Below are 26,569 nucleotides of genomic sequence, written 5' to 3'. Positions count from 1 at the left end.
CTTCTCCTCTCTCATTCCTTGAACAACATCAAAGTGAAGTAAGCAGACTCTACATTTGCTTTTCTTGGAGAGGGAAGGGCAGTCACAAAAAATATTGTCTTCCGAAAAGATTGTAATGCTTGAAACAATGATATCTGGACAGGACGGCATGTGGCTGTGATCCCAGCACGGGGAGGTGGTATCAGGAGTGTGAGGTCATCTTTGACTACATAGTGAGCTGAAGGCTTACCTGGTCTATAGGAAACAAGGCTTCAAGCAAGCAAACAGATGAACACTTTCTGTCCATCTGGATTGGTTCTTCCTCAACTAGGAAATAATAGCTGGACTGTAGATTGCGCACTGGTTTGGACGTCTGAGCTACTCAGTTTGGCAGGTATTCCGTCTCTTCCAATAGTCTCTTCTCTGCAGAAATGTCTTCCAATAGGAACTTGAGGGGCTGCCCCTCTCTATTACATTTTGTCATTTACCTAAAAAGGCACCTTTGACCTTAGTGTTATTTTTATGATCACATCCCTGCTTTCTCCTGGTGCTTTCTGTGTAGGGTGCTGCTCCAGCCATAGAGATGCGGTAGGGATGGAGACAAGGGCCCTGGGGAACCTGCATTCCTTGAACTTGACTCTGGGAGATGTCAACACATAACTATTATATTTTAATATTGAGACAGAGCTTGGCAAGTAACCCAGGCTATCCCAACCCTACTGTGTTAGCTTCCCAAGTGCCAGGATTACAAGTGAACATTAGCACACCAGTTGTCTTAAAAGACTAATTTCCAAAGTGATGCAACTAACTGTAAGGAAACAAAACATGACGTGTCATAAAGAGAAACACGACCCTGCAGTCTTAAGAGGGGCCCCCAGGACCTGCATGGAGCGAACCAAGGAAGAGGACATAGCTCAGTGCTGCGGATTTACGTTTTTTTTTTTTGTCATGTTAGAATATTCAGTGTCCTTATTAAGAAAATAAAATGATGTCTTTAATTACCATGGGATGCTATTCCATGTCATTTACAGATATTACAAACCAATTTCCAGGGGAAGCAGAAACATTTGATAACTGAAAAACCATTTATTCTGAGCAGCCAAACACCTTGGCCATCATTCCTCTTTTATTAGGAGACGAGGCAGCCGTGTGAAGAGAGTTGTTCTCTCGCCGTGGCAGGTAGTTAATTACTGCAGAGCCGCCTGGCTTTTGAGAGGGCGGCGGACATGTAGGGAAGTGAAGAATTGTGATCGACTAGATAGGTCAATAAATACCCCTCGTCACTCTGCGTAAGAAAATGACATTTGATTCCCTTGGACTTTGATTGACTGCCTCCAGATCTGTAACACAAACAATTTGGGATGTCTGTGGACGTGCTGGGCTAGCACCCTTGATTGTATAGCTCCTCACAGAACTGTGTGAAGAACTTGTAAATATAGTTCTTCATAGGTTGCATGGAAACCATAATGTCAGAGAAGTTGTAAGAAAAGAACATTCTTGAAGCCTCAGAGCAACACCCAAGGCAGATCATTATGATACAAACAGTTTTCTTTCCCATATCTCTGAGTATTTTATTGCATCTTTATTTCTCTGTATCTTTGGCTAGCGTTTACCTTATAATAATCATCTTCTACTTTAAAATCTTTGGAATTGTGATTTCCCCCTTTAGATCCAAGGGTTCTGTAAACATTATTTAAAAGAAGAACTCTTCTGGGCTGGTTTTGTCAGCCACGGTGTGCAGCTGCAGTTTGGGTGTGCGTGCCAGCATTCTGAAGCTGAGGGCTCCCGCCAGGTGACCCCTGTTCTCAACTCTGAAACGGACGATGTATCACACTGTCTTTTGGTTTCAAGCTTTGCCTTTGACAGATGAGCCATCTCTCCAACACCACACGTTTTGGATCATTAAAAGCCATCAGGAACAGAAAGAGAGAGCCGGTACTCCTGCCCTCTGTAGTCTAACGCTGGCTGTGGTAACCCGGAGATGTCCCACCGCCTGCTGGTCAGTGGGTGCTGTGCTTCACCTGCACAGGTCTCCTGTCAGCTGGCACAGCTACAGGTGCCCTCCTAAGCCGTGCAGAATGTGCCACTGAAGCCCGGCTGTGCCAATATGTCCTCCTTGGTGCGACAAAACTCGAAGACATATGAAAAGTCATGCTGGTGGGGATGGTTGTAATCACTGCTAACAAACAAGGTTCTTATTGCCAACATTACCATCTGTTCTGCCGGGTTCCACATTTTACCCTGTATGTGGGCTCTGTTAAACAGATTTCCAGAGTGCCCAAGGTCACCCTTGATTCATGTAACCAGTCATTACAGATCTGTTGAACATGACTCTCAAACCAGCAGAAAGATCCAACTCCAGAACCAAATGGTGCGGCTTTGTGAGACACGCAGAATCATTGTTTGCAAAGACAGTGACTCCCTGGGTGTAAGAAACGAGCAGATTCCTAAGATATGCTTTGTTTAAAGTGTAAAATTCCATTACTTAACCTCATCTAAAAGCTGCCTCAGTGTTAAAGAGCGTTGTGGTGAGGATTGGATGGACTGACCTCAGTCAAGGTCAACCTAGACAAAGAAAGTGGACATTGCCCATTGTTGGCTCCCTCATTGTCCTTCCTCAACACACCCAAAAGTTTTCTTCACTACTCTGAGTTAATCCAAGGCATTAAAAATAGTTTGATCTCCCCAGAACTGGAGATGTAAATCAAATAAGGGGCAAACCGGCCCTAAGAAGTCTGTAGTGGACAGTAGACCCAGCGGGGGAGGAGGTGATTGAGAGGGAGGACAACACAGAGCAGCCCACCAGCTATCCGAGGAGATGCAGCTCTTCAGGAGGAATGCAGGAGGGATGGGGAAGGGTGTTTAGGGCAAGGTAACATCGGTGTGAGCAAATACATGGGAAACAGCATTGTGAGCCTCAGTTGACGCCATGATTTCATTAGTGAAATCTAGTATCCATTTTTGGGGGTGGGCTTGTTGTTTTTGGCTGTTGTTTTGTTTGGATTTTTGTTTGTTTTTCGATTGTTTTGGGAACTGCAGTGAAAATCTGCTGAATTCCCTGACAAATGTTGTGAAATAATTATATTTTCTTGTGTTTGATTGTGAATGTTTGTGACCAAACATTGTTTTCTGAACAAAAAGAAATGCGTACATTTAATAAAAGTTCAAGTTCAAGTTTTAAAAGAGAACTGAGACATCCAGAAACCCTTTCTTGAGGAAAAATCATTTGTGCCGAACTGAAAAGGCATTATCCAAAAAGAGAAGGATGCCAGAAGTGGGAACAGGGTGCCGAGGGGACACACAGCAGCAGGGACAGGGGAGGAGTGGGTGCGGAGCAACGAAGGGAGGCAGAGACAGCCTTGGAAGCTGTGTGGTGATCTGGGCTTTATCCTGACAATGGGAAACTGAGAAAGTCTGGGCTAAGCAATATGATTATAATTTAAAGTCCTTGCATTAGCAGTAAGATAGAGAAAGGGTTGAAGGAGTGTGAGACATACCAGGACTTACTGATAGATGTTTCCTGTGTCGTGATGGGCTTATAAGCCCACAAATCCATTGAAAACTGAAACTAAGCCCAAATGCTGTTTATACACCTAATCTACCTGACAGCATAGCCTCATGATATAGCACACTGTAGAGTAGGGAGGAGGTGGGTGGAAGCAGGAAGGAAGAGGGCAGGGGATGGGAAGGAATGGATTATGGCATATATTGATATATTGCCAACCTGGCAAAAATGTTCTAATTGAAAACCTGTAGTTTGGATTCTATTGAATGTCTGGCACTTCTGAAAAATCCCAACTTAAGCTGTAAATCAACGATAATTTGTATGTGTGGACCTTCTTTCTGTAGTGATGCTAATCGGCATGAGAGGGGTCAGGTTGGATTTAGCTGGAGGATGAGGAATGAAAGGGGTGAAGATGAGAAACCGCAGTAGAGGGCGGTATAGGCAGGGCCTGACTGGGGTGAGCGCACTGAACGGCGAGACTGCACCTCTGCTCGGCACACAAATGCACAGATGTTTTTATTCATCTCCATATTTGTTGTCAACTTTTTTTTTTTTAAATTTACACTTAAACTCATTTGAGTAAACTCCAACTGGATGGCAATGAATGATAGTAAATATCAGAAAATATTTCCCAACTATTGCAGTGACATATGGCCCTGTAATTCTGGATTCCTAATCCAGCAGTGTGACTTCCGTCTTGCTCACTCAGGGAATGCTGTACTGTTAAAGAAACTACTACAGCCTTTGGTTTCTGGATGTCCACATGAGAAACAGGAAGAAGCAAAACAATATCATGAGTTTGAAAGAAATATGATGAATGCAAATTTTTAATATACAAATCCTGCATTTTATTTCTATCCCTGTAATTTGTTTTTCGGCAACAAGGGTTTGGTTTCCGGTCACTAGCTCATTTTAGCAATTGTTTCTAGAGTTTCACAGAACACAAACTAGAGGCAGAGGGCAGAGGTCCAATGTGTGCCTTTCTTCCAGGGCCGAAAGTTTACTTTATCTCTGGGAGGCTGTTCCTGCTCAGGGCAGGGAAAGTTATCTTCCACTGTGCACCAGGAACTTGGGCTTTTTAAGCAGCTAGGTTTTTATGTACTTCTTTTATTGTCTTCATAAAGAGCAATGAAAAGGGCAGAAGGCAGCCATCCACCAACCAAGGCAAAGCACGCCTTTAGCATAAAATGCCAACTCTGAGCACAGGGACCAAGAGCTCAGGATTTCTTATCGAAACCCTTAGTCTTGGCCTGCTATTTCTTAGTTTCATTCTTGTTCTTCTTGCTTCCGCTCCTCCTCCTCCCCTTCTTCCTCTTCTCCTTTCCTTCTTCTTCCTCTTCTTCTTTCGAAATCTAAGCTGAGTCTTTTATATTATGTTTACTTCATTTGATTTTTGTGTATGGTGTTTTGCCTGCTTGTATATCTGTATACCACTTGAATGTCTGGTTCTTGGAGACTAGAAGGGGACATTCAATCTCTTGGAATTGGAGTTACAGGTGGTTTTGAGCCACTGAACCACGTCCTTTGCACGCAAGTAAGTAGTAAGCAAGTAGTAAGCGTTCCTAACTAAGTACTAAGCTGTCTCTCCAGCTCCCTCATCCCCATTTCTTAGTTTCTTGTTATCATGAGAAACTAAGAAAATAAAATGAGGTGTGCTCTTTCAATTTTCCAAGAATAAAAATTCCTACTACTTGACAAAAGAATTTTGTGTCTTGGGCAAGGTATGCTTGTAGCGGCTATAGATTTGAAGCATTTTACATGAGGAGCTGGGTTGCAAATGTCAAAAAAATTACTCAAATGAAGGAGTTTTGAAAAGATTTCAGTGTTTGTCAACTAGAAAAATTACACTGAACTTGAACTTCCAGGGGTTGGGAGGTAGTTTTGTGGGAAAACATGAGTTCTGTTCCTGGCATGAGCACAAGGTGTGTATATCCGCACGTGTGCGCGTCCCCCACAAACACACAGAGACACACATGCTACAGAACGGTTTTTAAAGTTCAGTATGTGAACTCTAAAAATTATATAAGCAAAAATATGAAAAATTCCTGATAAATCTGTAAGTTCTAATTTATTCTCATTGCTTGGTTTTCGGCTCTTAAACCAAGATCAAGTGTGAAATATTCCTTATTTATAAAAACAAATGACCACTTAAGAATTATCCCAAAGAAACAAAACTAAACATTGACCCCTAGCTACTATGCTCAGATGTGGGGCCTTCCAGCATGTTGATACAAGTCAATTTTGGTGACATCTTCCTAAAGAATGGAAGATGTCATAGGAAGGGTTAACTGTATCCTAAGAGCAAGCAGCAGCATGGAAATGAAACTGGGTATCACCTTCTCCTTGAGGGATGGGCCTAATAAGTCAAAGATGCAGGCGAGCGGACCTGTGGGTCAAACCTGCCAGCCCATCATTAACGCCGGACTTTGTTCTCTTTCCTGCTGACTCCTTATATGGTCATCACCACCTACTCCCCCAGACCACTGGGCTCCCTATTCAGATTTCACTTGTCATCTGCTCTGTGATGGACAGGACAATTGTCATACCTTTGTCTTTGAGGATACAGGTCATCCCTCCTAGTAAACAAATTTAGATGATATTACTAGATTAAATGCATTGGGACCCTGGTGGCTAAACCAGACAGATTTACTTTTTTCTTCAGTTTTTCTACTATCCTAAATGAAAAAGAATACATCCAATATAAGTTCAAGGTGTTCAAATTTGAGATGTTTGTTATTGAATGTATGGGATGGTGTTGTTTTGTTGTCTCGGTGACTTCTACTAATGTGATTTAGGTAAATAGTTGTTGCTAATGTGGTTTTCTGTTAGTGGGATTGAACCTAGAGCCACGAATGTGCTAGGTAAGCGCTCTACCAGGAAGCTACATTTCCTGACCCCTTTGCCTGTTTTCCTTTTTCCTTTGAGAGTGGCTCACCAGGTAGCCAAGGTTAAATTTGAACTCATTTCATAGTCCAGACAGACCTTGAACTCCTTGCTGTCCCCATGACTGAGATGATAGCCCTGGCAGGTTCGCCCCTGTGGATCCTTTAGGGCCAGTGTACTCCTTAAATCTCATTACATGGGTTATTTTTCAGGCACTTAACACCGTGCGGCCCCTCCTATTGAATGTTTTTGTCTTTAACTGTCACAAGCATGTCTTGGTCAAAATGCATGACTCCTTTGTCAAGTACTAGGGGTTGCAGTTCATCAACTGTGAGGCAGTGAAAGCAACAAGAACCTGAAGTCACCAGTCAGGTCGTACCCACAGTCAAGTGCAGACAGCTATGAATTAGACATGGGTGTTAGCGCTCAGTTGGCTTTCCCCACTCGTACAGTTCAGAATCCTGTGCCCAGGAAATGGTGCCACCCACAGTGATCAAGATTTTTCAACCCAGTTACCAGAATCAGGATGATCCCCCCCCCAAAATGCTCCAAAGATATGCGACTAAATCAGGACAACACCTCATTGAAACTCTTCCCAGGTGACTTGACTTCCAGTTTTCATGCTCAATGAGGAAAATAACCAAACAAACACCCAGGATTTAAGAGACCTGAAAGGTTTTGGTCATGTATTTTTCTCTACCCAAAAAACCCGATTATTTGATTTCATTAATTTTCCCCAGAAAGCACTTACACCATTAGCACCCCATTCTGGGTTCAGTGCACAACAAACCATCCTGTCTCTAAAATCGTTGTCTCTGTGCTTGTTCGAGTGAACTCGGTTACAAACTCCTCTGTTACTGCCTTGAACTGATAGAATAGCATTCCTTTCTTCGTCTGGGCGCAGTGCGGCTGCAGAAGCCGACGCCATCGACCCGCTGATAAACATCCTGTCGAGCAAGCGGGACGGAGCCATCGCCAATGCTGCCACCGTGCTGACCAACATGGCCATACAGGAACCTCTGCGCTTGGTCATCCAGAGCCACGAAGTGATGCATGCACTGCTGGGCCCGCTGCACTCCACCAACACGGTGGTACAGAGCACCGCGGCGCTCACCGTGGCTGCCACCGCCTGTGATGTGGAGGCCCGCAACGAGGTGAGGCTGAATTGACGCCAACCTAATCCTCTCTACCTGTTCTCATTCCTGTTGGTACGGTTCCTTCCTACCCATCTACGGGGGCATCCGGCTAGCCTCTGGGTATTTATTTTCCTACTACTCTGTGCCAGTACTGTGTTGGATGGTGGTAATCTGAAGCGAAGCGACAGGGCTGTGGCCATGCTATCCCGCACTTGCAGAGGGTCTGTTTAACCTGGGACACTGTAGAAGATTCTTTCCTGCCTTCCCTCCTTTTACTGGCCCCCTTTAGCTTGTGACTCTCCTTACACCATTGCAAGGTCACAGACGGTAAGAGTGGTCTTTATATACAAAAACCCCCATGTGACTCACACCTGCTGCCCAATGGTCCAAGCAACAACAGCTTTTCCAGAATATCACAATGCAGAAATACCCGCTGCCTGCAAGCCCGTGTGAATGTGCGCTCTTATTTTACCTCCTCCGTTTCTCTGCATGGGAAGGTGGTCTCCCCTTTTATCTACCTGGTAAATTCCTCTTCCCATTCAAAACCAGCTCTACTGCCTTCTTCACCAGTCTTTCTCCAGCCCTCCGGTTTGGCTGGGCTACCCCCACCCAGGTCTCTCCTTGTCTTCCTACTTCACATTTTATGGTTCTTAAAGGAAAAATTATAAACTCCTTCATGCTTTGGGGAAAGGAATGGAATTTTCTGACCTTATTCATGTTATTACTATAATCACGATACATAATGTTTACTTATGTATTATTTATCTGCAGGGTCTCACTGCATAACCAGGGCTAGCCTCTGGCCTGGAGCTCACCACCCTTCCCCCTCGACCCTCTGAGAGCTGGGATTAGAGATATGAGCCTCCACGCCTGACTTTCATAATGCCTCTTTAATGAATAGATGTTAAATGAATGAGAAAATAGATGGATGGAGAAATTAATAAGTTAGCTTTCTGCCAAAAGAACATAAGGCATTAGATTTCTATCTTGTTTTATACCCAGAAATAAATATGGTCAGAAAATTGGCTTCCTAAGCATGTCATGCTTCTAATGACTGAGTGAGTTCTGTTCAGTGATGCATGGATGCTGCAGTGAGTTTTGTGTGATGATGCATGGATGCTGCAGTGAGTTCTGTGTGATGATGCATGGATGTTCCAGTGAGTTCTGTGCAGTGATGCATAGATGCTCCAGTGAGTTCTATGTGGTGTTGCATGGATGCTCCAGTGAGTTCTGTGCAGTGATGCATGGATGCACCAGTGAGTTCTGTGTGGTGTTGCATGGATGTTCCAGTGAGTTCTGTGTGGTGTTGCATGGATGTACCAGTGAGTTCTTTGTGATGATGCATGGATGCACCAGTGAGTTCTGTGTGGTATTGCATGGATGTACCAGTGAGTTCTGTGTGATGATGCATGGATGCTGCAGTGAGTTCTGTGTGGTGATGCATGGATGCTCCAGTGAGTTTTGTGTGGTGATGCATGGAGTCCCTGTGTTGGACTTGAGAATGCTTGAGTGTGGATCATTGCTCGCATGGGCTCTTGACTTTGAGCACTGCCTTTAACACTGTTTTCTGGAATGTTCTTTTCTTTCTCTAGACTTAGAGTATAGAATTGCATCTCAGACACAAGACAAGCACACTTTCAGACCTTTCTTTTCCTACTTGGAATTTCATCTCTAGAAATTACTTAGTGACATAAGTAACATAGCTCCATCCAGCTTCTTTCTTACTCTTTCCCCTCTCTATTCCCCAAAGAAACAACTCTTTGTGGTAAAAATAACAAAGCACAAGCGCTTTCCTACGAACTGTTCCATCACAGTTTTGGCTCTGCTGTTGACCTGGGCTGTGAGGTGCTGTGGGTAGTGCTTGCCTGCTTAGAGAAACGGTGAGGTCTGGCCGCAGTGTGCGTGTGTGTGTGTGTGTGTGTGTGTGTGTGTGTGTGTGTGTGTGTGTTACTTTCCTAGTGCTACTATGATGAATTACCAGCACTTCACAGCTTAAAGTAAGAAAAGTCTATTAGTTATGAAAACAGAGGACAGATCCCCCAAAATAGATCTTAGGAACTAAAATCAAGAAGTCTCCAGTGTACTACTCTCTCAGAAGCCTTTTTTTTTTTTTTTGAGGGGGAGGAGGTACTCAATTTTATTGGTTATTCCAGCTTCTAAAGCAGTGGTCCTCAGCCAGTGACTCGGGACCATTTTGGGGGTCAAACAACCCTTTCACAGGGGTCACATATCAGATACCCTGTTTATCAGATATTTACATTACAATTCATGACAATAACAAAATTACAGTATAAAGTTAATTTTCTGGTTGGGGTCACTATAACATGAGGAAGTATATTAAAGGGTCACAATGTTAGGAAGGCTGGGAACCACCGTTGTAGAGACACCCACGTTCTTTGGCTTATGGTCCCGTCTTCCACCTTCATAGCTTATCACAGCAGCGCTGTGTCCTACGGTATCCTTTCTGCTTCTGGCACTCCTGCCCTCCTCTTGTTGGAATCTTTGCAATGACACCGAGACTACTTGAGAGTGCAGTGTCATCTCCCAGGCTCAGCAGCTGTAATTTTATCACATGCGCAAAGTCATTCTCAGGGGTACGGCAACACATTCATGTCTGCCAGGACCAAACGAATGTCCAGTGTTCAGTTGCAGGGTGGATAAGCACAGATATTCCACCATACTGCAGGGAGGAGAGGAGTCACCACCTCCCCTTCATCCCAGGGAAATTCTGAAAAATTCCGGAATGACTTTCCTGGGGCTTCTTTACTTAGAATGGAAAAGTGGGTTCCCGTGAAGACTGGCAGACTTCCTCCTGAATTTAATAACTCTAAACTGACACATTCTAAAATTGTCTTTGCACAGTTGAAACTTTTGCATAATCAAATAATGAGATTTTCCTAATGTATGAATGTTGATTTTTCTATCCTCCATGCCCTGCTGAGGGTGGCACCCAGGGTTCTAGTCATGACAGGCAGTGCTTTACCCATGAACTGTATTGACAGGACAGCCCTGGGATTTGGGATAGGGTTTTGCTCTGTAATACAGGCTGGCTCAGGAGTCTGCTGCCCCAGCCTCTGGGTACACAGAATACAGGTGTGGTTCGCCAAGTCCCATTCTGTACTTTTACCATGTAAATTGTGGTTTCTGGTTGTAGCTGAGGAACTGTGGTGGTCTGGAGCCGCTGACTGAGCTCCTGCACTCCAAGAATGATGAGGTCCGCAGGCATGCCAGCTGGGCTGTGATGGTCTGCGCTGGTGACGAGCTCACGGCTGTTGAGTTATGCAGGCTTGGGTAAGTGGAGCTGCCGTTCAACTAGCTCAGGTGCAGAGCAGGAGAGAAAGAAGCAGACCCTGCAGGCCCAAGAAATATCAAGTAGAGGCTGCGGGGTTATTTAGCCTAGCACTCTGGAGAGGCCACCAGGGCAGGGCATCCTTTCCTTTCCTGTCCACCTGATGGTGACCTCCTTGAGTGTTTCACATTTATTTTCAATGTTTCCTTTTCCACTTCAACCTCATAAATGGTACCTTTTCACCTTTGCTAAGCCCAATCCTGTTTATTGTAACAAGATTAATAGAACCCAGAGACACGTATTGAGGTTCAACCCAAAGGTCAGAAAAGCAAAACACTGGCTTTTACCTCTACCTCAGTCTGAAATGGCCTTCAGGAATCCTCAGAATGAGACCGAGAGCTGTCTCCTCCTGTCTTCTATTACTCTCTAGGTCTGGGATTAAAGGCATGCATCACTACCGCCTGGTTTCTATGACAAACTGGTGTGGCTACTGGGATTAAATGTGTGTCACCACTGCCTGGTCTGCATGGCTGACCAGTGGGGCTGTTTTACTCTCTGATCTTCAGGCAAACTTTATTTATTAAAATACAAACAAAGTACACTACAGTTTACGTCCCAGTTTCAAGGCTGAAATAAACTGGTGGGCCACTGCTGTCTTCATTTAACCCCTCCTCCCCACAACACCTAACCCTTTCACCTGATATCTGTATTTAATCAGCATCCTTCTCCCAGTTTATTCTTCCCATGTGCTACAGGTAAGCTTGGTTCTCCTTGGCATGGAAGCAAAAGAGTTTTGAAGGCTTCCACACATTCCCAAGTATTTGTTTTTATTACGTAATTTGGTTAACAAAATCTAGGGTCTCATACTCTTTGTGCATTAAATGAACAATGAAAAGAAAAGCCAGGGCTGGCCCGACTCACTGTTGTGTTCTACTGAACCTTTAGGGCCCAGCTAATACCAGTGCTCCTCAAACTGCTCTGAGGCAGAAAGGAACACTGCCAAACTCACTCTGTGAAACCAACATTACCCTAATTCCAAACTGGATAAGGATGCAACCCTAAAGAAAGCAATAGACCAATCTCCCTGATAAACATAGACACAGCATTCTCCGAATGTGATTTCAAGAGCATACAAAGCTTAGACACTGGGCGAAGCTGTAGTGTAACAGAATGTGGTAGTTTGAATGAAAATTGTTCCATAGGCTCACAGGGATGGCACTCTTAAGAGGTATGGCTTTATTGGAGGAAGTATGACACTGGGGTAGGTTGTGAGGTCTCAGATGCTCAAGTCAGGCCCACTGTGGCATTCAGTTCCTGCGGCCTACAAGTACAGATGCAGAACTCAGCTACCTTTCTGCCACCACATCTGCCATGTGTGCCTCTATGCTCCCTGCCATGGCGATTATGGGCTAAACCTGTGAACTGTGAGCCAGCCCCAAATAAGGATTTTCCTTTATAAGAGTTGTTGTGGTCATGATGTCTCCTCATGGCAATAGAAACAGGGTAAATAACTGAACAAAAGAACAGAACTCACAGGACCATTTCAATCGCTGGAGAAAAGGCATCTGGGAAGGTTCAACATCCCTTCATGGTAAAAACCCTGAAGAAATTAGAAAATAGAAAAGGACCATGTTTTGTACCAGGCTTTTTTTTTTCTTTTTGCTCATCAACCAGTTTCCAAATCACGACATGGAGGCTGCTTATTAGTTTTCAATGCTCAGCCTAATTTAGGCACATTTCTGGCTAGCCCTTTTAACTTAAATATACCTGTTTCTCTTTATCTACCTTTCTTCTGTATATTTTCCTTTTATTGCTTCTCTGTGTCTGGCTGACTGGTGTCTGCCTAACTTCTTGCCCCTGGCATCTCTCTTGTTCCCTCCTCCTTCTGACTCTCATTCTTCCTCTCTTTTTCTTTGACCCTAGATTTCTCCTCTTATTTATATTCTCTGCCTGCTAACCCTATCTATCCTTTCTCTGCCTAACTATTGGCCATTCAGCTCTGTATGACCAATCAGGTGCCTTAGGCAGGCAAGCTGAAATAAATGCAACACATCTTTACAGAATTAAGCACACATCCTTACATCGTTAAGTAAACGCAGCACAAACAAAAGTAACACATTTTTACACACTTAAAATAACCTTCTGCAGCACAAATGTAACACATCTTTGCCTAGTTAAAATAATAGTCTTCAACAATACCTCAACAGAATTAAGGGAATATACAACAAGCCTATAGTCAATATTTCTAAGTGGAAAAAAACCCTAAAATCCTTATCTCTGAAATCAGGAACAAAACACAGACAGCTACAGTGACTTCTGAGAGTCAACAGCGCAGTCTTAGCTAGCGCAACAAGAGAAAGAAAGGAGCAAGATACAAACAGGAGAAGTCAAACTGTTCCTGTTTGCAGAAAGCTTAATCTTTTATTTAAAAGATGCTAAATACTTCACAGAAAAACTCTTAGAATTGACAAATACTTCCAGCAACTAGCAGGATCTAAAATCAACAGCCAGACGTCAGTAGCTTCTCTATGTGCCAACATTAAACTTGCTAAGAAAGAAATAGGAGCGAAACAAATCCTATTTATAATCATTTAAAAATTATGTCTAGGAATAAACAGAGCCAGTGAAGTAAAAGGCCTCTAAAATGAAAATAAGGACACTAAAGAATAAGTTGGAGAAGACGCTGGAAGATGGAAAGATGTTCTTCACTCTTAGATGGGCATAATCAACAATGCAGAAACACCTGCACTACAAAAGCTATTTGCATATTGAGCACAGCATCCATCAGAGCACAGCATCCATCAAAGCTCCAGTGACATTCTTCACAGAACTAGAAAAACCAATCCTGAAATTTATATGATAGCATAAAATCTCAAAAGAGCCAAAGCAGCGCTAAGCAGAAAGAGCAGTGCTGGAGGTATCACACTTGTGGATCCTAAATTATACTTAGAGCCATAGTAACAAAACCTACATGGCCCCAAAACACATATAGACTAATGGAATACAAGAGAGGTTCCAGATTTTAATATTCATAGTCACAGCCCCATGATTTTTTGACAAAGATGCCAAAAATACATATTGGAGAAAATGTAGAATATTTGACAAATGACACAGGGGAGAATGGAGATCCACATGTAGAAGAATAAATAAATGCTAATCTCTTACAGTGCAGAAAGAACAATTTAAAGTAGGTAGAAGACCTAATGTAAGACCTGAAACCTTGAAGCTGATAGAAGAAAACAAGACTAAAATACTTCTAGGTATAGGCTTAGGCAAGGACTTTCTGAAAAGAACTCCAAGGGCACAGGAAATAATCCCAAGAATTCACAAATGAGATAGAATTTCTCATTCATGCACAGCAGAATATGGTCGCCAGCATGAGCAGACAGTCTTCAGAAGAGAGCAATATCTTCAGTAACTACATAGCAGATTATATGGGATTAATAACTAGAACATGTAAAGATTATACATCCAAAGGCTCATCCAGTCAGTAAATGGGCAAATGAATTGAATAGATAATTCTCAAAAAAAGAAATACAAATGACTAACAGATGTCTGAAAAAAACTGTTCATTATCTTAGCCATCAGAGAAATACAAGTTAAAATTATTCTGATATTCTGTTATAGCCAGTCAGAAAAGTTGTCATCAAATGACAATAAGTGCTGCTCTAGGGAAGGATGAGCCCTGATACACAGCCAGAAGGAGTGTACACTGTATCGAAAGGACTGGAAGTAAACATACCACAGAGACCATCCAAATGCCCACCCAAAACAGTTGAGAAATAGAACAAGCCTAGATGTCCATTACCAAACAGATAAAGAAAGCTGTGAAATTTTATCTAGCTCATTCTTGGTCTCCAAGAGCTAGTACCAGGACAGCTAGGGCTGTTACACAGTGAAATCCTGTCTTGAAAAACAAACAAACAATCAGTCAAACAAACAAAAACCATGCAGTCCTGACACCTGAAGAAAAGTGGATAGAACTGAAGATCACTGAGTAAAATTCATATCTAGACTCAGAAAGACAAGTATGTATTTCTTATATGTAGAACCTAGATTTAAATTATAAGTATATGTGTGTGTTTAAAGGAGACCCTGAGAGGGGAGGAAGAAACTTTAAAGGAGCGATGGAGAAGGGAAAATGAAGAGGAACAGAATACGTGTGACATGTGACAAGTGTTCTATTACAGAAAGTAGTGATCTTTAGAGGGAGAAGGGAGCCACCAAGGGGGCAAGGAGGACGAGGAAGGCCAGTGAGTATGCAAATTAGAATAAAGTACAGTGGCGCATGCATACAAAAATGTCACAGTAGAACCCACTAGTTTGTATGTCAACCTAAAAATTAAAGAAATGACAAAAAGGACAAAGAATTGTCTCCTAAAAATACCCATTCATCTGTTTCCTGTTGCTGCGACAGTGCCTGAGGAAGACACCTACAGAGGAAAGGTTGGTTTTGGCTCATGGTTTCAGAGGTTTTAACTCGTGGCTACTTGGTCTCCTTCAGGTTTCAGAGGTTTCAGCTCGTGGTTGCTTGGTCTCACTGTATCTGGACCTGGGGTGAGGCAACACATCACAGTGGGAGCACGGAGCCAAGCAGGGCTGCGCATCTCCAGTGCAGCCAGGAAGCAGAGAGGGGAGGGGATGGCTCCCAATAACCCTTTCAAGGACACACACCAGCCCTCACTCCCTCCCTGGACCCCACCTCAGTCCTCCGCCACCTCCCAGCAGTGCACAGGCAGTCAACCAGGCTTTCAGTGCAGACTTTTATCCAGGCCACATCCTACCAACTGTTTGAATATGAGCTATTGCTTGGCATTTGTGTTCTCAGAGAGAACTGATTTGTCTTCATAATTCTGTCAGTTTTACTTCGTTTAAGAAGGGAAGGGAGACACTAACCTTTTAATCTCAGTTCTTCACTCAGGAACTCGATGTCAGTTGGCTTCGAGAAAACAAACAGGGTATTTTTTGTCTTTTTTTTTGTGACAGGGCTCTAGATATCCTTGAAGAAATTAATCTATCAGTAAGTCGGAAAAATAAATTCAGTGAGGCAGCTTATAACAAATTGCTCAACAACAATCTTTCCCTGAAATATAGCCAGACCGGCTATTTGTCATCAAGCAACATAATTAGTGATGGATTCTATGATTATGGCCGGGTAAGTGACAGTACGTGTTTGTGTTTTACTATGATTTCCCCTTTCATCCTGATTCATTTTCACAGGCAGAAGTGTGAAAATCAGCACTTTAGCCTGGATTCCTGGCTATAAGAGTTTGCATTCTCGTACAGTTTTAACTAGGTTCTGTTTTACCAGTAGCTTAGGTCAGCTTGTTAATTCAAGTCCAGTAACACCCATGACACGCAAAGTACCGAGAAATTGCACCACAAAAGTTCATTGTATTCAACAATGAGTGGTTTTGAGAGAACTGCCATAGCATCAGTACAGAGATGCTTCAGGAGAACTGAGGACAAGAGCCGGAAATCCAGCCCAGAACACACAGGGAAATGCTGACAGAGAGCAGGGCATGTGCATTGAAACAGTCAATGAACCTATTCTATACAGAGGAGAATTCTGATTCATTCACTCTGTAAGTACCATGCTTCTTACATGTAAGTACATGATGTTGTAGGCTTTCACTAAGATCTCTGCTCCCATGGGACCAATGGGAGGACATAGACAAGAGCAAACATGCTAGAGTTGGGTGGGGATGGGGGAGAGTCAATCAGAGTTAGGGTGAGGGCATCTACAAACCTAAGAGGTAATAAAGCAGATAGTCGCCATTTTCAAAATGGTGGTGAGGCAGCCCTCACTGAGTGTGATATCTGAATAGAAACTTGGAGAGAGCAGGAAAGTTAGCCTGGTGGCTATCTAGGAAAGAACTTCATGGGCAGAGGAATAGGGGCAAATGTGCCTGGCACATTAGACCGGGGACAGTAGAGGAGCAGGGCTGATAAAATGGGAGACTAGAGATTACTTCCGATGGGTAAAGGAACCCAAATCATATGACCCTCGCAGACCACGACAAGAGCAGGGCCTCCATCTGAATGGGAAATGGGGCAGGATCCCTGTAGAATGGTAGAGTCCATTTTCGTGTTAGAGGATTTCTTTGCATTGTTTTGGAAGATTATGAAAACTATCTTAGTTAGGAATGAAATCTATTAACTTGATCAGAAAGATCCTGAAGTTTATCTAGTCTGCCCTCTTTTCTCTCAGGCTGACAAAACTGCCCTGGAATCACTTCCATGCCCTCCCGCTTTCAAGTTGACAGCCCCCTTTTCTCTGATTATTATTGTTATATACATATGTATGTATGTGGATGCATGCATGGATGGATGGACACACAGAGAGAGAGAATCTGCTGAGTCCATTTTTGTTATTTGTGTGTATATGGTTTCAGGGCTGACCACTTGGCACTGGATAACCAAGAAGGGGGCTCATCCTTAGGAGAGGTTAGCTCCCCTTCTCCCAGCAATCATTAGTTGCCTGTGGTTCCTTATTTTGAGGTAGGACCCCATGAAATTTTCTCCCCTCTGTGTTAACATGTCCATGAGTGTTTGCCTGAATATATGTATGTGTGCCATGTGTGCTGTGTGCTTGCTGCCTGAGAAGGCTGGAGGAGAGCATCAGATCTCCAGAGACTGGAGTTACAGACAGTTGTAAAATGCTGCGTAGGCTCTGGGAACAGCTGAGCCATCTTCACTGCCCACAGTTTTTAAGGAATCGGTTTCAGTTCGCAGGTACTTTTCCAGGTGAAGTCCTGCTCTGTCTATCTATGTGTGGTCTGTCTTTCAGTTCTCCATCTGAAGTGTGTGTGCACATGAATGAATTAGATTCTTCAAACTTTCAAGAACCCTTCCTATCAGCACTCATATGCAGAGAACCCACTTTGGCGTTCATGTTATCTTACAGATAAATCCTGGTACCAAGCTTTTGCCGCTGAAGGAACTCTGCTTACAGGAGCTGAATGATCACCGTGCTATTCTGCTAGTCAACAGTAAATCTGACACGTGAGTCTCTGGGGTAGCGGTGCTTTAGGAGGGAAGCATGCCATTTCTGCTAGTAAATACACATGCATGGAAAAGGTCCTAGTATGGTCTCCTCCCAGTTGTATCTAATATTGAAAATAAGGACCAGTCCACAGGAAAAACCCGTGTTCTCCACTGATTCTATGTCAGTAATTTCCAGTGGATTTGGGGAAATAACCAGAGAATGTAAATGTAGAAAATATTGATAAGTCTCCAGAAATGTGTAGTAGCATGCAACTACCACCATCATTTTTCTTTAAAATAATAAATGGTAGAACCAAAAATTAAAGTATCATAAAAAAAATACAGGGTCTCCTTATGTAGTCCAGGCTGGCCTTGAGGTCACAGAGATCCATCTACCTCTGCCTTGATAGTGCTGGGGTTAAAGGTGTGCACCACCACACCTGGTTTACAAATTTTGGGCTTTTAAAACTGGATTGCTTATAGCACAAGTTGCTTTCAAACTCCTGTTGTAGCTGAGGATGGCCCTGAACTTCTGCCTCCATGTCTGAGTGGATTACAGGCCTGCACCACCAGGCATCATTTAGGTGGTGAAGACACTCAAACTCAAGCCTGTGTGCATGCTGGGCAAGTTCTCTGCCAACCGAGCTACTGCCTCAGCCCCAGTTGAATATAAAAAAACCAAACAAACCAATCCTGTGAGCTCGTGTATCTGTCTACCACCAACATGCTATATATGTCATGTAAGTCTTTCCTTCTCTGGCTTGGGAAAAGTTTGACTTTATTTTAGTCTTACCCTTCCTTTCATGCTTTTAAAAATAGAATGACTTTCCCAAGTAATCTGCTTTATAGGACAAAGTAAGTGTTGACAAACCTCAGTTTGTACCTAACTTCAAGTGTGTAACATTTTAGTTCTCCACCTCCATCTATGGAGGACAAATTGTCAGACGTTGGCTATGGACGAAGCATTTCTTCCTCATCTTCCTTAAGAAGGGCAAGCAAAGAGAAGAGCACGTAAGCACGTATTTTATCAACACTCAGCTCACTCCCTAGAGATGAAAGATGGAGGCTTTTGTTGTAGATTTTTAGATTTTTGGCAACTCAATTATTTTTCTTCTTATGGTGATAGCGCTGCATGACTGTTTTGTAAACTGCTTTGGTAAAGGTCTCTGGGGAAAATTGGGTGTGGGGGACCTATAACTGAACTTGAGTTTCCCTGAACTGTGACTGGAATAGGCTCTGACTCTTAACAGTGGTGATTGAACCCAATCATAGTGGGAGAGAAAGGACCTTATAATAAAATTAGCTTGTAAATGTCACCTGTTACCAACGTTAGTACAACTAGAATAAGATGTGTTCTTTACAAATGACAAAAATAAGAAATAGTTTTCATTTTAGTGCTGGATTTGGATCACCCACAGAAGAAAAATCAGAGCCCACATCAGGACGAAACACTGTCCTTAGCAGAGGCGCCACCAAGGAGAAAGGATCAAGGTAGGAAATCTTCTCCGGGTTACAATCATGAAAACTTGTAATTATGCAGCAAGGGTCAGAAAGGGAGATGTAGCTTTTGTTTATTCTATGCCGGGCATGGAACCCCGGAGTCTCCGAGGTAGGTAAGGGCTCACACTGAACCACAACCAAGCACCTAAAAATTTCTATTTAGTAGCCACCTCTTAAATGGCTTCGGTGCCAAAGAGTCTGCCCAGCAAGCGATATAATCTGGGCTTGGGCCCCAGCACTACAAAAGTGGGGGAAAATGGTTTGTACTTATTAATAGCAGTTGAAGGAATCTTTGAATTTTTTTCAAAATATTCAAAAGAAAAATTCATGTGAACTTTAGTTGATTTGTTCCTTTTACCCTGTGTGGTAAATAATGGGTAAAGATAAATAATTCCCTCCCTTAGTTTGCTCCATTGAAACATAAACCCAGTACTTGGGAATTACTTAACTTGGATGCCGCTCATACCTACCCTGGGTTAGCCCCATATTCTTGGCTTGTTTGAATATGGAACAAATTCAAGTTCCTTTTCAGTTAGGTAATGAATGTTTCAGTAAGATCTGTGGCTTAACCTTAATGTTGTGAGAGTCTAGCCTCCTGAACACAGGATAAAATATCTGCACCCGTATATAGGAAGGATATAGCATGTTTAGCTAAAGCAACAGTCTCTTTACCTTAAAATTAATATGCTTATTTACATATCACTAATGACCAAGTTACAAAATTCTGCTAGAAAAATTGATAGAACTAAGGTCAGGCAAAAGCAATAGAAGCACCCAGAAACCCTTCCTCCCTCAAAACTACAGCTGGCTTTGAGACTTGCCCCTGCAGGGTCCACAGCTGGGGAGCAAGAATGTGGTTGAACTGAGGGACACTAGGAAGCCCACACTTCACGACTCTGACCTGCCTGGACCCATGGGACTTGGTCTTTATTTCTGAGATACCCTACCCACCCCATCCAAGTATATTTGGATAGACCTCTTGATCTGTCCACATGAGTATTGGTTCACCAAAGATTTGTCTACCAGAAGTGTCGGGAGTGGTGGCACACGCCTTTAATCCCAGAACTTGGGAGGCAGAGGTAGGTGGATCTCTTGAGTTTGAAGCCAGCCTGGTTTACAGGGTGAGTTCCAGGACAGTCAGAACTTTTAAACAGAAAAACCCTGTCTCGGAAAATCAAAAACCAAACCAAAACAAACACAAAAGAGTGTCATTTACTGAACTTGCTCTTTGGCCCTTATCAAGGAGAAAACTTACTAAAGGCTAAAATCACAAATCGGGACCACTGGAGTCTGGACCTCCTCAGAAGTGGGAAAGCTGAGTCTTACCTGAGACTCTTTCACGCTTAAGTTTCTGTGGTTTCCTTACAAAGGGGCTGTGGTGACCTTCTAGGGAGATCATCCTCTTCCTCTTAGAGGATTCACTAGTTGATTTTTTGCTCAACTTGAGTCATCTGGGAAGAGGGAGCCTTAGCTGAGAAAGTGCCCCAAGCAGGTCAGCTGGTAAGCAAGTCTGTGGTCATGTTGTTCTTATGAGTATTAGTATTAGTGTTAATGGCTGATGTTGAAGGACCCAGCCCACTGTGGGTGGTGCCATCCCTGAGTAGGTAGTCCTGGGATATACAGGAAAGCAGGCTGAGAAAGCCATGAGAATCAAGCCAGTGAGTAGCATTCCTCCAAGGCCGATGGTGACTTCTCTTCATGAGGGGTTGTAACCTAAGAGATGTAAACTTAAATAAACCCTTTCCTCCCCAGCTAAAGGTTGCTTTTGGCCGTGATGTTTATTACAATAATAAAAACACTGACTAGGAAACTAGGACACAGGATCGCTTGCTTTCTGTCAGTTCTTCTCAGTCCCCTCAGCAAGTGACATCCTTCAAAATCCTCAGGGGTAGGAACGACAGAGAAGACTTTATCCACTAGCTGGAGATTCTGATGAGGCAATGATAGCATATGGGGTGGGGCCAAAGGTTTAGGTCAAGCTGTTTGGAGGAAGGGTGCCGAGCTGGAAATGGATTCAAGGATATAAATACACCTAGTGTTAGCGTGCGTGAAGAGCAGGTGCCGCCATCAACCACGCTGGGCATAAACGGTGTGAAAGTGTGGACTCACTCTTATGCATATGTAAGGAGAGTTCTCTACGCAGGACAATTACAATTTTAATTAATATACCACAAAATAGCCTTTTGTCTAAAACTCTATGGAATTTAGAGGGGAATTTGTGTAACCGGCATCAGTCAGCGTTGAACATAGTTCAAGCGTCCCAGGACTCTAACCCTGACACTCTCCATCCAGTCCCTGATACTGCATTTCAGTCTCTGAGGTTGACAGGACTTGGGGGTGGTGTTTTCTGGGGTTTTGATTTTTCAAGCTCTCACTGCGTAGCTGTAGCCCTGGTTGACCTGGAATTCACTTCCGTAGACCAGACTGGCCTTGAACCCACAGCAATCTGCCTACCTCTCCCTCCTGAGTTCTGGCAATAAGGGTGTGCACCATCAGGTCGTCGGTGATGACTTTTACGGGATCATTGTTATGTTACATCTGATACTATTGTTTTCTACCCAGCATAATGCCTTTGAGACAGTTCCAAATTATTTTGTGCATTACTAGTTTATTCCTTTTTATTCTTGACCAGTATTTCATTGTAAGGGTTTATCACTATATGTACCCATTTCTTATCGAAGGGCATTTGAATTGAATTGTCTCTAGTTTTTGTTTTTTTTTTTTTTGCATTTTATACATGTGAGTCATTGCATTTTGTTCTAATTCATTTCCCTCCCCAGCTGCCTTTTTCCTACCCTCTATGCTTTTCAGATTAATTCAGAGTGTAGTAAGTATTTGGTCATTTGATTGACAGGATGCGGGATTTTATCATTGTTTATTCTCAAAGGAAAGGGAGGGGTAAAAAAGAAGAAGAAAAGGTAAAAGAGGAAGAAGAGGTCCTAGCAGTGCCCAAACAGACAGAAGGCAGCCCCGACAAAGAGTGGTACCCGCCTCCTGACCCTGACTTCTGCGCGTACGTGTTCGAGGTGACCAAGTCCATACTGCCCATCATCAACCTTAAGGACCAGATCGAGACCCTTGCCAAGTGAGCTCTTCCCCCCATCTTCCATCTTCCTCTCTCTGTGTATACTTACTTCTGAATTTTTAAAAGCTTCAGTGGTTTGCTTTTTTTAAAAGTTAATTTAGAATAAAATCAACAAAATAAACCGCCGTGGTTTATGGCGCCTGAGCGCTAACTCCACAGCAGGAGTGCGAGGAATTAAAGAGGCTCGGCATTTCTGTTATGTAAGAATCAGAGCTGAAGTTGCTCAGAGACAAACGCCTGCTACTTTTTTTCTAGTTAAGCTGATTAAAAGCATCTTTGATATGAGAGAGACTGTGAATGAATTCATGTTTAAAAATGAAATCATTTCGTAGGTGTACGTGGTCCTCTTCATTTAAAGGCATTATTTTTGTGAGTTCTCTATAAACTCCCTCGTTTTTCTTTTAAGCACAAATAATCACCGGTTTTTCTGATGGAGACATCTGCTAGCTTATTTACTCGTTCTCTCGAGTGGACTGTGGGTATTCTGAGAGCTTGTCGCAGGCCAGACCGGAGCTCCCTGTAAGGCTCCAAAGTTGCCCTCCTCATTCCTGCTTGGGCTCATTCCATTAACGAGGTTGAGGCTGGGAGCAGAACTAGAAATGGGGGATGGGCTCCATGATTGACACAACCCAGCTCTGGCAACAGATGCAGTTCTCTGTGGGAGCCCTAGCCACTCCAGGTGGGAGCCCAAGAAGCAGTCCGCAAACCTGGAAGTGACGGTGGCAAAGCTCGCAGCTGCCAGACCGCTGACTTCTGTCAGCCACGACTCGGGGAGAATGAGGGCGTTCGGCTGTAGCAGGATCTCCGTGAACATTTGTCCCGTACTTCCCAGCCCCGCAGTTCCTAGCAGAGGCTCTCCTCATCACTTCCAAATCACCAGATTACCACTACAGGCCAGGCTGTCACGAGATGGGTGGATCAACAGCTCTGCCCCACCTCCCTACATCATTGCTTAAGTTTTGTTTAGCTTTGGGGTCTTCCTTTGTTTTGGTTTAGTTGCTCTGTTTTGTTTTGTTTTACTGTTTTGAGGCATTATTCCTCCTCCTCCTCCTCCTCCTCCTCCTCCTCCTCCTCCTCCTCCTCCTCCTCCTCCTCCTCCTCCTCCTCTTCTTCTTCTCTAGACATTATTCCTCATGGTGCAGCCAAAGGCCAATCTTTCCTTTAAATTCTCAATTTTTTCTTTTTTTCCTCTGAATGTGTTCTTAGTTACAGATAATTTTTAATAGATGTGTTTGTTGACATTACACTATGAGATCCTCAAAAAGAAAAACTCTCCAAAGTATCCCAAATTCTTCATCTCCCACCTGTCTGCTACCCTCCCATGCATTTTTCTTCCTCTCTCCTTTGAAGTCAGTATTATATAATACTGTATCTTTCTTCATTAAAAATTATATTTTAAATGAAAAAAATAAAAATTATGAAATTTATATTGCTTATAAGCCCAGTCTTTAGGAGGCAGAGGCAGGAGGAGCCTCAGAAGGGTGAGGCCAGACTGGGCCACATGCTAAGATCTCATCTCAAAAGACTAGGCACCCCCCCAACACACACACACCCTTGAAAATGTTATGGGTCTAGTGGGAAACTTACCTGGTTTCCTCTTGCTTTTGAGCTTAAATGCCTTGAAAGAAGAAAGCCCACCAGTTAGTAAGTGCTTTCACTTTCAGATTAAAACACTTAACACTGTTCAAGAATAAGATAAAGCTTTAAAATTACATTTATATTTAGTGTGATAATCATTTAGCTTGTGTGTACCCCTTGGGATCTTAGCGTTCATTTTCTTCTCTGCACTGAATTAAATCAGCATGATTTCCGTTTACGTATATATTTGTGATTGACTTAGTACAGTAAGCAAGCTTCCCCCCACAAGTACAATTTTTAAATACAGGAAATTAAACCCAGAGGAAATGTAGTTTTTACATGTGTAATTGTATATATAAGTACACATAAAACATCAAAAGTAAATGATTAAAACTGACTGTTTTTCATCTCCATGTAATGGGCACAGGTATGTGGCGGATAAAATGGGTGGAAAGATTCCAAAAGAGAAGCTATCTGACTTCAGCTGGGAGCTTCATATAAGCGAACTGAAATTTCAACTGAAATCCAATGTCATCCCAATTGGATATATCAAGAAAGGAATCTTTTATCATCGAGCTTTGCTTTTCAAGGTATTTAAAGTATTTTTGTCTCATTTTCCATTAGGTTAAAAAGTTTTGTCTTTATTGCATCAGACTGAGCCAGTTGCTAACATTTAACTGGATAGTATTTATTTTTGCATTTATACTTATTTAGTTTTAAAATATTTGTGAATATATATACATATATGTATACACAAGGGTAAATAATATAAAACTTTCATTAGGTAGAAAAACAACGTTTTAAATTTCATGAACATCTACACATAAAATAACACTGGCGTGAGAATCAGTGGTGTTTGTAGGGAATGCAGAGGACATCATCTAGATAGCGGAAGGGAGAGAGAGAAGACTTTGAGTGTAACAACAAAAAGGACTCGGCAGCTACCTGACTGTGGTGAGGAGAGTGCCGGGGAAGAGCAACGTTATCCCAGGTCCTGGGATGGGCAAGCGAAGAAGACACTCCCATTCACCAAGACTGAGCACTAGGCAAGTGTGAGGCTTAGGAGAGTTTTGATCCGCTGTGTAAGAACTGAGAAAATGCTTCCATCTCCCAAGTAATTATAAACTGCTGTATTAGTTACTGCTGTGTGATGTTTTACTCTTTTGGCTTTTTGGGGGACCCACCACCCAGCTCCCGAATAAATCACACACAGAGGCTTATTCTTAGTATGAATGCCCAACCTTCGCTTGGCTTGTTTCTTGCCAGCTTTTCTTAACTTATGTTATCCTGACTGCCTTTTGTCTCTGGGGTTTTACCTTTCTCTATTTTCTGTATACCTTTCCCTACTTCTCTCTCAGCGGTTTACTGTGTAGCTGGGTGCTGGCCCCTAAGTCCTCCTCTCCTTGTTCTCTCCTCACTCTCTGTTCTTCTATTTATATCCTCTGCCTGCCAGCTCCGCCTATCCTTGCTCCTGACTTGCTATTGGCCGTTCATCTCTTTATTAGGACCGTCGGGTGTTTTAGACAGGTACAGTAACACAGCTTCACAGAGTTAAAGAAGTGAAATGTAAATAAAAGTCACATACCTGAAAATAATATTCCCCAAGTTACTTTTCTGCTTTTTGCGACCAACTACCTGGCAAGAAGCAATTTAAGGGAAGAAGGGTTTGAGACTTAAGTCCACGGTGGCCTGGAGGTATGGTGGAAGCAGCTGATAACACTGTTCCCACAGTCAGAGAGCAGAGAAGAATGCTGATGTGAAGTTCTTTTTGTTCTTTTCTCACCTTTATGCTGTTTGGGACCCCCAAGCCCATGGGATGGTGCTGCCCACATACAGAGTTGGTCTTCTCTTGTCCTTCTTCAGTTAAACCTCTTTGAAATTTTCTTAAAAAATACCCTGAGGCATGTCTACTAGATGAGGCTAAAGCCAATCAAGCTGACAATGAACTACTACTAATCTACTACTTACCGCTTTGACAACTAAACTCATCATTTTAAGTGAAAATATTCCATATCTCATTCTGAAAGATTCGTGGGCATCTCATGATGCAAACTTTATTTAGTTATCTCTAAGAGTCTCCCAAGTCTTAACTGTCCAAAGTCTATTCTAAGAGCCAAAGCAGTTTCTTAACGACCATGCCTGTAAAGAACACTTTTCAAATTATATAATTCTAGCACATGATGTCACAGAATAATCATTGCCTAATAAAAATGGGTGAACAGGAACACAGTAAGAAAAGATTGGGTCAAAGTAAGACAAACTCAACAGAGAGCTAGATGCACTTGGGAGGCAGAGGCAGGCAAATCTCTGAATTCAAGGCCAGTCTGATCTACAGAGTGACAGGCAGGACTATACAGAGACACCTTGTCTTGGAAAACCAAACAAACCAAAATAAAAACCTCAACAGGGAAAACAGTAATAAAATCCTAACTAAACCACCACTGTGAAGCTTGGGGTTTATCTTCACAGCTTCCCACATGGTATCTTCACAATGAGTCTTTCCTCTTCAGTTAAACCTGTTTGGAAATACGCTCAGAGATGTGCCCAGGGTGCATCACAAGTAGACAAATACTGTTAGTCATTATCTTAGTTAGAGATATGTAGATGGAAGTTTCTGCCCTGCTTGG

At 42.9% G+C, this 26,569-nt stretch overlaps 1 protein-coding gene across 7 annotated transcripts in view; it reads left to right on the top strand.

The window, feature by feature from the left end:
- The window catches only part of Armc3 (armadillo repeat containing 3), an 81,873-nt gene that overhangs the window by 49,957 nt on the left and 5,347 nt on the right, over positions 1–26,569 (top strand). For 5 of the 7 annotated variants that reach the window (XM_087896330.1, XM_087896333.1, XM_087896328.1 and 2 more), the window contains 8 exons: positions 7,272–7,521; positions 10,658–10,794; positions 15,779–15,947; positions 17,700–17,797; positions 18,689–18,790; positions 19,175–19,270; positions 22,134–22,364; positions 24,370–24,532. In XM_087896330.1, the coding sequence (XP_087752456.1) occupies positions 7,272–7,521; positions 10,658–10,794; positions 15,779–15,947; positions 17,700–17,797; positions 18,689–18,790; positions 19,175–19,270; positions 22,134–22,364; positions 24,370–24,532 (1,246 nt within the window). The remainder of the gene's footprint in view (positions 1–7,271; positions 7,522–10,657; positions 10,795–15,778; positions 15,948–17,699; positions 17,798–18,688; positions 18,791–19,174; positions 19,271–22,133; positions 22,365–24,369; positions 24,533–26,569) is intronic. The other 2 variants (XM_087896332.1, XM_087896331.1) reach the window with 2 other exon arrangements.

This window comes from Myodes glareolus, chromosome 14 (assembly GCF_982192425.1).
Source record: "Myodes glareolus chromosome 14, mMyoGla1.1, whole genome shotgun sequence".
NCBI lineage: Eukaryota > Metazoa > Chordata > Mammalia > Rodentia > Cricetidae > Myodes > Myodes glareolus.
Note: the sequence above shows the minus strand (reverse complement) of the source record. Positions and strands in the feature narration are given on the sequence as shown.